The following is a 14,266-nucleotide window of genomic DNA, read 5'->3' as shown; positions in this document are numbered from 1 at the left end:
TCTGATGCGCTGTCCAAGGCACTACTCATGGCAGATGTTTTTTCCTCCTCATCACCCTGTCACAGTGCATCATTTTCTGATCCATTCAGTGCATTAGAAATTCCATTTCTAAAGCTTTTCACAGCAATGTCCTCCATGATAAGGGCTCAACTATTAATGACCCATGTGTACATCAGTTCCAAGAATGGGCACTTCACATTTCCAGCAGGTATCAAGTGGGAATCAGCTTCTTGTTTCAAGTAGCATTTTTGGAAGGGGATAGTCAGCAATGGATGGGCGACTATGTGAGAGAGTGAGAACCACCCTTGCACCCTCCCGCTCACTCGCTCACACTCTCTCTCAAGCACTCACTCTGTTGCCCATCTATGGGAAGCACAGTGTGTGAATGAATGAGTGAGTGAGTGGGAGGGTGGTCCTTTGTGTGGCTGGGCAGGCAGCTGGGTGGGCAGCTGAGCAAGCGAGTGAAGTGGGTGGGTGGGTCTTTGGGCAGATGGGAGAGCAGATGCAGGCTTACATCAGTAAAACAAGGGTTCAACTATTATGCAAAGAAAACAGAAATACTGAAACTGGGACCCAAAAATGTGGCTGTGACTATTTTACAATGGTGACTATTATGTGATGAAATAAACTATGGCTTCATCACCCTTATCATTAACCCACAGTGCCTGCTCCCCACCAGTCCACACTACCCCCATTTCTTTGGGCCAACTTGTGCGATGGCAACAACAGTGTGATACTGTGGTTCCAGCCAGCTGGGAGTGGGAACTCACTGGAGGTGATGTGCCTCCCACAAACATATCTCAATGGTGGAACTCCAGGTGAGAATAAAGGTCAGGAAGAAAACACGTAAGTCTCTTCTCCAACCCCTCCCCAAGACATGTAGCTGGGGGGGGGGGGGCTTGAGGGGCTTCAGCCGCCCCCTGAAATTCTCAGGGTGGTTCGTGAGAAGGCCTTACAGGTACATTATTTAAACTGTTATGTTTATTCAATATATCCCATATGCATGGGGCTATTGGGATAATGATACAAAAGGTTTGCTAGGGTAGATCCTTAGCCCCCACCTTTGACTCAAACTCACCCCCCCCCCAAATCAAACTCAGCACCTCCTGAATCAAAATCCTGGCTAAAGGCCTGCCCTCCCCCCAATATTTTATAGTGATTGCCATGTCCTGACAAACTGCAAATATTTTTGACAAGAGTGGGGAAAAGTCTTATTTGATGTCCACCAACATGTCTTGTGCCATCTGGTCTCCTGCTGCCCACTTACCAGAGGCCATTGCTTGAGTGTCTCTCCCCTTTCCTTTTGCAGAATAGGTGTGTCACCTGAAGCATCTTTATTTCCTAAAATGCTCCAGGGCTCCACAAGAAGTTGAGATATAGTGCTTAGGGGAGATGGGGAGATGAGTATTCCATTACACAGCAAACCTACTATGTCTATATTTTTAAAAGAAAATATTGCCGGAACGACAACAGACTACTCCTATTTAGGGTCTCCCTTGGCTGCAGACACCCGAGAGGGCCGTTCTATTAGCACCACCATTATGTTTTTCTAAATGTTGGTTAGAAGACAGAAACAAGTTCTGGATGGTTTAAAATGTATTCCCTTTATAAACCACCATAACTCACAGCCAAATTAAGAGTGGTATTGCATACGTGCTTGGGGCTTATTTTCTGCAATGGTATTCTCTCTCATGCAGAGAGCCCCATATGTGAAGTGGGACACCACATCTGTTTTTAGTAACACATGGCTATTTACTTTCCTGTTTCTCTTGCACATTGAGTCCTTGCTTGTATTTGGACCAAGACATCTGCCAGTCAGGAACACATGTATAAATACCTCTCCATAATACAAATTTCCTGCACACAGAAAACAAGCATCATACATATAGACTACAAACATATTCATTGACATATTCATTATCCCCTTACTGGTAATGAGATTTTCATGGGGTATCCTTTGTATGTATCAATTTGAAAATGCCCAAATGAATTCAAAATGGCTTATGTTACATTACTGATTATACAAGAAGTCCCCAAGTTATGAACAAATAGGTTCTGAAGTTTTTTTTCCTAAGCTGAATTTGTATGTAAGTCAGAACAGGTACATGTTTTAAATGTATCTGCAGTCCAAAATAGCTCTTTCAGGAGTTAATTTCCCTTCTGAGGGGTGGATTTCTCTCACTTCTTGTTGTCTCACCCCCATTCTTAACTATGAGTTGTTTGTGAGGACTTCTTCAGATGGGCAAAATTCCCCATCCTACGATGCTTGTATCTCTCTTTAGGCATGGAGACTGCCAGATCCCATCACATGGTCTTGATCTACTTTCAGCAGAGCTCCGTGCCTGAAGAGTGATACAAGTGTCACAGGAGGCAGCAATGGCAACACGGCAGGCTTCCTGTGTTGCATAGAAAGCAATGGGGGAGGGGGGGGGGGAAGCCAGGCAGCAACGCTTCTCCCTGTAAGATAAAGTGAGGGGTGATGAGGGAGATTCCGGGTGCGGGATGATGGATTCCCCATGCCCCAGAGCAGGCCCACCAGATCCATTGTGAATCCCCTCCCCTCAATGTGATGCGGTCCTAAGTTGGATGTTTGTACCTTGAGGACTACCTGTATACTGCAGCCCCAAACTCTTGTTCTTATATAAAGCAGCTAGCTCCAGTTTTATCCAATGTTCATGAAGTAAAAGCAATAGATCAATCCATAAATGTTCCTTTAAAATTCATATCAAGTGCCAGGAATCGTATTCATAAATTATAATAGAACTATCCATACAAATATAGCTTTCTTGAAAAGTTGTTTGGGATTTTTTAAAACACTAACACCGTTATCTTTCCTTTTTCTTTTTACAGTTATTTTACGTAGCTTCTATTATACTGAAGTGGCTTAGTAGCTGTGAGAGGTGAAAGTTTTAACGAACATTTATTATTTCTACATGGAAGGCACCACTCATAACTGTAAAACCTTAATGTGCAACAATTTAACTGAAAACAATTTACATGCCAATACAGTGGAGTCTCGCTTAGACAATCTTCACTCATCCAGTGTTCTGTATTATCTAATGCAGTCTGCCTCCCGCCTGGATCCACAGCTGTTTCAATACATTGAGATATTTTGGTGCTAAATTCATAAATACAGTAATCATTACATAACATTACTGTGAACTGCTTTTTCTGTTGATTTGTTGTAAAACATGATGTTTCAGTGCTTAATTTGTACAATCATAACGTAATTTGACATTTAACAGGCTCTTCCTTAATCCCTTCTTATTATCCAACATTTTTGCTTATCCAAGGTTTCACAGCCCATTTATGTTGGATAAGCAAGACTCTACTTTACTCATAAAACCTGTTTCCCCAAACCAGTAGCATACCATATATAGGGGACAAAGTAATGAAAAGAAGAAAACCTTAAGAAGTCCACTTATTTTATGGCTAACAGTGATATTAATAAAAACAATCTATCTGGTTTCTTCAACTATCCGGCCGTAAAAGAGAACCTTCCCAAATACTCACACATTATTAGACTAGCTTTACATCTGTGGGGAATTCTATTCACATTTATGTCTCTATAGAGGAAATACTAAACGTGACAGAGACTTCTGAGGCACACAGTCATCAGAAGCAATGGCTATTTTATGGTGTGTGAATGCGTGACACAGAAGGAGTGAGACATTCAAATTACAAGTATAAACCAAAGAGCTATTATAGTTTATTGGATATGGAAATGCTTGTCAACTTTGGTCTTACATACTGACTTGCTTCTTTAAAAAAAAAAGAAAGAAAGAAATGGACAGGCCTGCTGGATTTCACCATGGCATTTAGGAAGAGCAAAACCAGTGTGCCCTTCCAAACATTTATCTCCGTGTAATTGGAAATTACCTCAACTTATTGTACAAAAATCTGTATAATACTGAGACAATTGGTCCCAACTCTTGATAGGTTTACAAGCAGGATTATACTCTAGCTTCACGTGGAGATCCTTTTTGTATTTTTTCTGATGTTTGCCCATTTAACCAAGCCTAGCCCTGCTTAGCTTCTGAAATCAGATGTGATAGAGACATTTGGATATGGTAGTATAGCAATAAGTTTCCAAGAACCTTAATAATCTGGAAAACCTGAAACACTCTGAAAACCACTATTTTAGATAGCAGCAGTCTATGTTTACTATGAAATTCTAGGCAGTAGGAACTCCTGGTGGCGCAATGGGTTAAACGCTTGGGCCAGCAGGACTCCTGACCAAAAGATTGGTGGTTTGAATCTGGGGAGCAGTGTGAGCTCCCATCTGTCAGCTTCAGCTTATCATGTGGGAACATAAGAGAGGCCACCCACATGGTGGGTAAAACATCCTGTCATTCCCTGAGCAACATCCTTGCAGGCAGCCAATTCTCTGACAGCAGAAGTGACTTGCAGTTTCTCAAGTTGCTCCTGACATGAAAAAAAGAAAGCCCCATGGCAGGCCCGTAGCCAGGATTTCATTTTGGGGGGAGGGGGGGGGGGCTGAATTTTTTTTCAGGGGGGGTTCGGGGGAGGGGGCTGAGTTTCGGGGGGGGGGGGCTGAGTCTGAGTGAAAGAGGGTCTAGCCTAGCAAACCTTTTGTATCATTACCCCAATACCCCCATGCATATGGGATATATTGAGTATGGTGATCAGATCATGATATGAATAAACATAACAGTTTAAATAATGCACCAATAAGGCCTTTTCGCGAACCACCATGAAAATTTGGGGGGGGGGGGGGCTGAAGCCCCCCGAGCCCCCCCCCCCCCGGCTACATGCCTGCCCCATGGTCATGTATCCACTCTGGTTCTGATAGACATTTTTTTTAAAATAGGCATTTTTATTTAAGTTTCCATTTAGCAAGCAGTAAGATTGTTTTGTCTGTCTTCCAATCCTTTACCAACTTTTTATGGCTTTTCTTTAGAAGTCAGCTTCAGAATTTCTTTTGAAACAGAGTAGCTGGATCAGAACTTTGATTTTTTTTCCGTATTCCTTTGATATCAGTATTGTTTCATGAAGAAGAGGGAGATGAATCCCCTCTATACCCCCCAAAAACCCTGCAGCACACATTTGCTGGAGTAAGTAAAATTTGCATTTACCCTATCTAAGAAGAAAAAAAGTGGGAAACAGAAATTGAACCCTGCTTTTTGGAGGCAAATCTGCTAATAAGATAGCCTCTGACCCTCAGAAATGTGAACAAAATTATAATGTTTATGTACTACAAAAACATTCAGCAAAAATTTTAGTAGTTAATATTGAACCATTGGTGGGAGGGGAAATGTCCAGCAAATGACCCTTAGATTTATTATTTCATCCAAATACAATTTTTTTTGGAAGTAATGCCAGAACTTTATTATTTCTGTGTCTGAATATAACCATGGGATCTTTTGGCAGTGTTATTACATTTCACAATTTATCTTCATATGTTTTGTATTTTAAAATTTTTTACAATATCAAAAGTAAAATATAGTCTATGGGATAGGGCAGTAAATATCCATATCCATAATTAAAAGCAACATGCTGCTAAGCAAGGGAAGACTGTCGCTGAAAAAAGCAAAATACTGTGTCCCATTGGCTTTCATGGACTTAAGACCCCACATTCAGATTGTCAGATAGATAAATGCAAGCACAGTGGGTCTAAAATAATGCAATGTAAGAGTCATGCTGATTCATTTGGGACATAATTCTGAAATACGGTTTAACAGCATGTTATGTGAAAGGTAGAAATGGTTTATAATTATATTCCAAAGGAGGGAACTAATTCTTCTCACGTTGGTTTTATTAACAAGGCTGGATCCTGGGGAAAGGGAACTGAGACAGGTTCAGAGGCCAGTATACTACTGCTGACACCCTGCATGGGCTGCACAGATAGGCAAAGATGTTCTGAAAAGAAAAATAATAAAACCAAGCTGTGATTTTTTTTAAAAAGACTTTGCAGTTTGAATCAGTTTAGAAGGTGAACTGCTGCTCTTGAATGCTTAAAAAATTACCTACAGTTTTGAATAGGAAAAGTCTGGACTGAAAAGTCTGGAATGGTTGAAAGTTCCTAAATTAGCCATAATTATTACTTATTATTTCATCTGTTCCACCTATCTCTCAATATGGGACTTATGCAGGTTTGTGATTGTGGCGCAGCTGGCTGAGTGTCAGCTGCATTAAGATCACTCTGACCAAAAGGTCATGAGTTCGAAGCCAGCCCGGGCTGGAGTGGGTGTCCAGCCATTGTGTAGCCCGTTGACGACCTTTGCAACCCGAAAGACAGTTGCATCTGTCAAGTAGGAAAATAAGGTACCACCTTGTGTGGGAGGCTAAATTTAACTAATTTATGAGGCCATAAAGGAAAAAAAAAAGACTCCGGGGAATGTGGAATACGGAAGAACTTCATCGGTGTCGTTGATGGACGATGAAAAGCAGCAGCTCCCCTGGCGGCCAGAAAAAAAAAAAAGTTAAATAGCCTCGGTGTATTTGTGTGTTAAATGTTGTTTGTCAAACTGGCATTGAATGTTTGCCATATATGTGTTTACTGTAATCCGCCCTGAGTCCCCTGCGGGGTGAGAAGGGCGGAATATAAGAACTGTAAATAAATAAATAAATAAATAAAACAGAATATAGTTAAAACAAGTAATCATCATCAATTAAATACTAGGTCTGAGATCCTGTGTGGGAAACATAGCCATGACCTTTCGCATGATCTGACCTTCCCTCTGTCCGCTCCTAACTCACTTTCGAAGCCAGGAAGTTAAACCAAACTAGAGATTTCTATGGCATTGGCAAGAGGAAACATTCAGCCAGCAAACCATGGTGCAAAGAATGGCAGCGAGGACTCCTGCTGTTTTAAAAATAGTTTTTAAAAGACCTATTTAAAAAGAGAAGTTTCAGGTATGTTATCATTTTTAAGTTATTTATTTAATGGATATGAGACTATGACTTGGCATTTTATATGAGGTTTTTAATCTGTTTGATAGATTGGTATGAGTTTTAATTGTTTAAATGCTTAGATTGTTTACATTTTTATGAGATGTGTTTTATTATTACCTGTGCGGCATTGAATTTTTGCCGGATCTGTAAGCTGCCTTGAGTCCCCGCTCAGGTTGAGAAAATTGGGGTAGAAATGAAGAAAATATATAAATGATAAATTGAAGTGTTTTTGGTACTGTTCCATTATTTGGGCAGAGGCCACAAGGAGGTGCTAGACAGTGAAGGGTAATCCATTTTATGTTGGGGGGGGGGGGGGGAGTTGAAGGAGTTAAATAATTTCTCCCTGATTTCCTGTTATTCATTTATGATTATGAAAAGGGGAGGGGGATAACTAGTGAAAATGAGGCAAATGGTTTTCCTCCTTCAACCCCCCCCCCCAATAAAATAAACTATCCTTCTCTGTCTAGGCCCTGTTTTGAAGTGTGCCTGGATAATGGAACGGTACCATGTTTTTGCCTACTGTACATTACTGTGGGACCCTGATGAGTCAAGAGACAATAAATGAATGCATTAAATGACTAAATAAAAAAAAGAAGAAAGGGTCAATCTAGCCCCATGAAGGAAGGAATTTCACAACCTGTGAGCAACTAGTGGGAAAGCTTTCTCTTGTGTCCTTACCAGATTTCACTATGATGGTGGTTGGCCTAATAAAAGAAAGCCTTTCTCCAGGCACCTCCAAACTTGGACAGGCTCATATTGTGATATTAGGACTTTCCGGTAGTCCGAACTGTGGCAAGACAGGTTAGTACATCAGCCACAGTGCACGTGAACATAATGAAAAAGCTCTTGAGTCTATGCTACATGAACAATAAATCATATATCTAAAAATATATAAATAGAAGGTTTAAATGAAATATGTTGTAACCCCAATGCATTTTATTATTACAATTTATGTTACATATCTATATCACTTATAAGGGGGTAGTTTAACTTCTGGTTTTCCAACAAAACTGAATCATTGTGTCGCAAAATGTTTCAAAATCTGTGGTCTAGACTCCCTTGTTGTATCTTGCTTTAAGTTTCCTTTAGTTTCCAGAGGAGAATCACAAAATGATCAAAGGTCTGGAAACCAAACCTTGTGAGGAGTGGCTTAAGGAACTGGGTATGTTTAGCTGGACAAGAGAAGGTTGGGGTGGGGGACACATGATAGCTATGTTTAAATAATTGAAAGGATGCCATATTGAGAGGAGGGCACAATTGTTTTCTTCTGCTTCAGAGGCTAGGGCATGGAGCAATGGATTCAAATTGTAGGAAAATAACTACCATCTAAACATTAGGGAAAACTTCCTATTCAACTGTGAAATGAGCTGGTGGAATCTCTTTTTCTAGAGATTTTTGAATAGAAGTTGGATGGCTGTCCATTAGAAGTGATTTGATTCCTGCCTGCAAAGGGTTGGACTGGATCGTCATTGTAGTTTCTTCTCACTCTATGAGTTTATCATTCTTGCTATTTATATTTAATTATACTAATGTATTAAAATAATTTTATGTGTACTTCCCTGGAACCCTTCTTATTGAATATACACTATCAACACTTGTTAAATAAATAAAAATAATGTATCTAGAAAAAGATGCTTCCTGCCTCTTTCTCATACAACAGAGGAAGCTTGTTCTTGCTTATTTGAACATTGCTAAGGCATGGTTCATTGTAATGTCTAAAATTAATTTTCATGGTATTCCTTTTCAAAAGCAAAAGATGTACAAGATAAAGCCAGAAAAGCCCACTTCCTAAATCAGTAAAAGGTTCATCAGGATGAAGGCAATACAAGATGTCAGTAAAACATAGGTCCTGATATATTGATGAATCATAGAATCATAGAGTTGGAAGAGACCTTGTGTGCCATCCAGTCCAACCCCCTGTCAAGAAGCAGGAAAATCACATTCAAAGCATCCCCGACAAATGGTAATGTAATCTCTGTTTAAAAGCCTCCAAAGAAGGAGCCTCCACCACACTCTGGGGCAGAGAGTTCCACTGCTGAACGGCTCTCACAGGGAGCTTCCTTATATTCAGGTGGAATCTCCTTTTCTGTAGTTTGAAGCCATTCTTCCACATCCTAGACTCCAGGGCAGCTTCCTCCTCCCTATGACTTCCCCTCACATATTTATACATGGCCATCATGTCTCCTCTCAGCCTTCTCTTCTGCAGGCTAAACATGCCCAGCTCTTTAAACTGCTCCTCATAGGGCTTGTTCTCCAGGCCCTTTATCATTTTAGTTGCCCTCCTCTGAACGCATTCCAGCTTGTCAACATCTCCCTTCAATTGTGGTCCCCAGAATTGGGCACAGTATTCTAGGTATGGTCTGACCAAGGCAGAATAGAGGGGTAGCATGACATCCCTAGATGTAGACATTATACTCCGATTGATGCAGGCCAAAATCCCATTGCTTGCTCATGTTTAACTTGTTGTCCATGAGGACTCCAAGATCTTTTTCACACATAATGCTGTCGAGCCAGGCATCGTCCCCCATTCTGTATCTTTGCATTTCATTTTTTTCTACCCAAGTGGAATATCTTGCATTTATTTACTTTACTTTACTTTACTTTACTTATATCACTTCTCAGCCCGAAGGCGACTCACAGCGGTTCACAACAAATACGAAAAGCAAAAATTCAATGCTACAGTGTAAAAACAGTTAACAACCTAACATATTACATAATTAATAAACAATTACTACAATAACCTTTCATTATTCACTATCGTCTCATCATCAAAAACATGATCCAGATTCGTCATCCATTATTCCATTCCAATGTTCATTAACCAATAATTGCACTAATTTGTCCTTGCTGAACTTTATTTTGTTAGTTTTGGCCCATCTCTCCAATCTGTTAAGATTGTTTTGAATTCTGCTCCTGTCTTCTGGGGTATTAGCTATCCCTCCCAATTTAGTGTTGTCTGCAAATTTGATGATCATGCCTTCTAATCCTTCTTCTAAGTCATTAATAAAGATGTTGGAAAGGACCGGGCCCAGGACAGAACCCTGCGCACTCCACTTGTCACGTCTTTCCTGTATGAAGAGGTGAGCACCTTTTGGGTTTGTTCGCTTCGCCAATTACAGATCCACCTAACCAAATGATTTACAGCAGAAAGGATTCCTGGCTTGTTTAACGACGGCTGCAGTAACAGCAAGAGAGGCTCCACCAACAAATATCAATAAATTGTCGAAGGCTTTCATGGCCCGAATCACTGGGTTGTTGTAGGTTTTTGGGGCTGTATAGTCATGTTCTAGGAGTATAGGCATACAGCCTGGAAAAACCTGCAACCACCCAAATATCAATAAAAATGAATTGTACTAATGAACTGATAACTAGCAGAAGGACTTGAGCAATCTTCACCTTTGGTCCACAAGCCACATTCCTGGCCTCAGCACTCTTTCATTCTTAGTGTATGATTTATTTTATACCATGATCCAGATTTTGAAATTTTAGGGAAAGAAGTAAAGCATACCCCAGGAGCCTGAATCTCTTTGACTAAGGCAATCATATCCATATTTACATGGGATTACATTTCATTGAATTCAATGGAAATTTCATGCAGAAATGCATAGGGGCACTACTACCTATTGAAGACATCTCATTCACTGCAATACAAATGAGGGGTTGGTTAATGGACATTCCTGGATAATCTTATTTTATCTTTTACTAATTCTTCTGTATATTTCTGTATGTAGTGATGTGTACAAATGGTTGGGTTTGTATACAGATTGGGTTACATTGTCATTAAAAAGATTGACTGAATTGATCTGGCTTGCAAGAACCAAATTAACTAAGTAGCAATTTTCAATTCCTTCCTTCCCCTGTACTTTTTGATTTCAAGGTAATAAAGAATATTCCTCTTGTAGTGTAGTTACAATATTTTAATTATGTGCATGGTTAGAAGCAGATGAATATTTTATAATTCAAGTGTAGGCTTATGCTAATTATTGTGTTGCTGTCTCAAGATTTATTTTGACAAAGGCAAGGACAAAGTGGATAGGAAATGTATTTCGTACCACTAACAACACAATGTTGAGTTATGCATCTTAAAAGCATATAAGTGACTATTGTATTTTTTTTTGTAAAATGGGAAGAAATAGTAAGTAAATAGTGACAGTGAACTACTTTTTGCATCAGAATGATAGGTGTAACTAATTACTTCGTACAACATTCCAAGCACCAGAAGAAATACATCTTAACCTTAAGCTTTAATTTATTTCCTTAGGACTTCAGCTATAATCCTATCCTGATTTACCTGAGAATAAGTTCCACTGAACACAATGGAATTAAGGTCAAAGTAATGTTATTAAAATTATTTTTTTTCTATATGCAAAATGCAGCTTTTAGTTTTCATTAGCTTAATCACTCTAGCACTGCAACTAAGGTCCTCCCTGAGTGTACACTTTGACGGCACTCATGCATACTTGCATATTTTTATTCACATTCTAACTACCATCCATGTTCCCTTGACAATTTTTTAAAAAGAGATTTGCTTATCCAGTAATTACTAACTTGAAATGTGTAGAGAGGGAAAACGGGGTGGAATTGCACTTTATACTGCTCTTGGTAATTGCTTCAACTTGTGAAAAAGTTCAACAAAAATTGCACTCACTCAAGAAGTCCTTGCTGATTTGAGGATGACAAATAAGAATGTGCGTAACTATTCCTTTTTTCTCCCAGTAAAGTATAACTATCCCTTCAACTTTAATGCAAATTTCTCCCTATTCAAAATGAGTGGGTTTAAAAAATTGAAAGATTTGTTTAAATTTTGGAGTCATTTTAAGCATATAATTATATAAAAATAAATACATTTTATTCATGTCGAGCTATTTCAAAGTCCCAAATCACTTTCCTTTTCATATTTTTATTGAAATGAACATGATCTCAACAAAAATAAATTTCTCCCTACAGAAATATGGTTATAGTAACCATTCCAATATGCCACAATTTGTGTGATTTATGACACAGTTGAATAAAAGAGTAATTTTCTCTTTCAGATGTCCATTGGTTTATGCTCTTTGTGTGCTATTTATGCTATTTTTATTTCCTATAGTGATGGACGCTTTCCATGTTGCTTTCATCCATTTGCCAGGGCAAATAATATCTTTTGGGGGGACAAAATCTCACTCTCCAATAACATTTAAAGTAATGTATTGTACATTTCTTCAGCCTATGTATTAGAAGTTTTACTTTCTACTTCTTGAAGATAAGAAAGGGCTAAAAACTGGGAGAAAATTGCATCAACACTATTTTAAAGATGCATGGCTTTATTGTTCTAAACCCCAAAGAAGGTTAAAGACTGCTTATAGCTGAAGCAAAGAAGCAGGGTCTTTAAAGGTAATTTTAAAATGTTACCTTTTCTTCTTCTGTTAACAACCAAAGGAATTAAACTTTCACATTTATGCTGTCTGTTGAAACAGATAATTTTTTCATTTTCATTAAGCTAGTTTCCAATGCCAATCAAAGTATAAAATATAAAGTTTTAATCCTGGATATATATTCTCAAACAACAATAGGTCTAAACATAGGTTAAAAATATTTTGTCTATAAGAAACACTCATTGTATGAAAATGTATGGAATGGCACCAGAAACACCAGAAAAGTTTCTTTTTTAAAGTTGCTTTTGAAAGAGGAAAAGGGAGTGTTTCTTTTTCGATAGAAGAAAATTAATTTGATAAAGATAAGAAAAAGGCCGGAAGGCTATTTGTATAATAATAAAATTCAAATTACTGTTATAAAAGAGGAGGGAAATGCTGACCTTGACTGAAATAGAAACAAAATTCAATGTGTTAATATGAAATAGGTATGTTTTTGTTAAGTATATAAATTTCCAACTTGTCATTTTTTTAACAGTCACTAAATTGCCTCAGAACATGTATCTTATTAGAAAAAGGATAACACAAAGTATAATTTTAAAACAAAAATAGCATTTAAAGATACTAAATATAAGAACAAGAAATGATGGCAATGGAAGGAAAAGTGGTAAATGTTGTAAATGTTGTCATCAGGAGGTAGTACTGAAACCTTCATAGGCGGAAAATAAACTTAGTAGTATATATATATTATGACCCTGTCTTAAAAAATCCTAGCAATGCAGAGACCAAATCTATGCCATTGAAAAGACACAATAAAAAAGCAAGAAACGAAAATGCAAAGCTAAAGTAAGAAGTGATTTTTTGAACAAAAACATTGGAGAAATAATAAATGTTAAACAGATTAGTGAAAAAGACAAACACGTCCCATTACAACATAAATAATGTTAATGAAGATTTGCTTCAAATTTTACAAAGACAGCAAAATGAAACGAAACTCAATCTTGGACTTAGTTTTTTTGATTTTAGAAAGCCAGAGTTTTTTTCCTGGGTGGGAACGATGGAAAAATAATCTCAGATGTGTTTTGTTTTAGACCTAAAACCGAATGCTTCTCTTTGATGGTTAGTGAAAATGCAGAAAAGGAATGACAGGGAGAGAAAGTGGTGAATTTCATCCTACTGAATTAGCAAGTGGCTACTGCATTTATCATTTGCTTCCACAGACCTGAACAGCCTTCTTCCCTTGTCCTTCTCCTGGTTTGGTCTCTGTGCAAAATCTGAGCAAGGCTCCTGGAGCTTTTGCAATCCCCCCTCCCTTAGCACCGCTGTGAGGACTTCCTTTTGCATTCCCCTAAAGCTCCTTGAAGAAAGCCACATACAGCCTGTTGCAGTCTGTTCCATCTGGGTACATGGCATGGCTTGCTTCGTCACGCAGTCACGTAATCTACTGCACATGGTCAGGTGCTTATATCTCCCCCTAATTTTCTCACTCTCTTTTCTGATGACTTCTTAAACATACATTAGAGTTTAACTTTCGTCACAAAATTAATTCCAGAGAGCGCGTATTCTCATGTTTGACTCTTGTGTCATATTAAATCACTGGAAAAATCCACTGACTTCAGTGAGAATGCCACCAGATTATTGCCAATGAGAAGCTATAATTTGTCCGTCCTCAAGGTCCTTGTAAAGGACCAGTCCTGTCTGGTGGATAGGCAGGAAATTCCCATGGGCTTAGATGGACACAATAAACACAAAAGGGTCACACAATAAATTCAAAGGAATCTGCACACTTTTGCTCTCTTTATTTCCCATTTGCTTGGATTTAAAAGGAAAAAAATTAAGTTGTTAATGGACTGAAATAGCAAATAGTTGCCTTAAAAAACTTTCACAGGAATTCAAGAGACAAAATTCCCAAAGCAAATATTTCCTGATCCACTTTCAAACTTCACAGCAGTCAATGGTCTGAACAGGGCCACTTTTGGGGGGGGTGGGGGGGTGGTGAG

The 14,266-nt window shown here is 38.6% G+C and overlaps 1 protein-coding gene across 3 annotated transcripts in view; it reads right to left on the bottom strand.

Annotated features, from left to right (window-relative positions):
* ASIP (agouti signaling protein) overlaps positions 1–13,689 on the bottom strand; it is a 39,380-nt gene extending 25,691 nt beyond the window's left edge. Inside the window, exon 1 of one of the 3 annotated variants that reach the window (XM_060772330.2) lies at positions 13,643–13,689. In XM_060772330.2, the coding sequence (XP_060628313.1) occupies positions 13,643–13,674 (32 nt within the window). In that variant the 5' untranslated portion in view covers positions 13,675–13,689. The other 2 variants (XM_060772331.2, XM_060772329.2) reach the window with 2 other exon arrangements.
* Between the last annotated feature and the right edge of the window lie 577 nt (positions 13,690–14,266).

The sequence above is a fragment of the Anolis sagrei genome, chromosome 4 (assembly GCF_037176765.1).
Source record: "Anolis sagrei isolate rAnoSag1 chromosome 4, rAnoSag1.mat, whole genome shotgun sequence".
NCBI classification, from domain to species: Eukaryota; Metazoa; Chordata; class Lepidosauria; order Squamata; family Dactyloidae; genus Anolis; species Anolis sagrei.
This window is presented reverse-complemented; position numbering and strand designations above follow the sequence as displayed.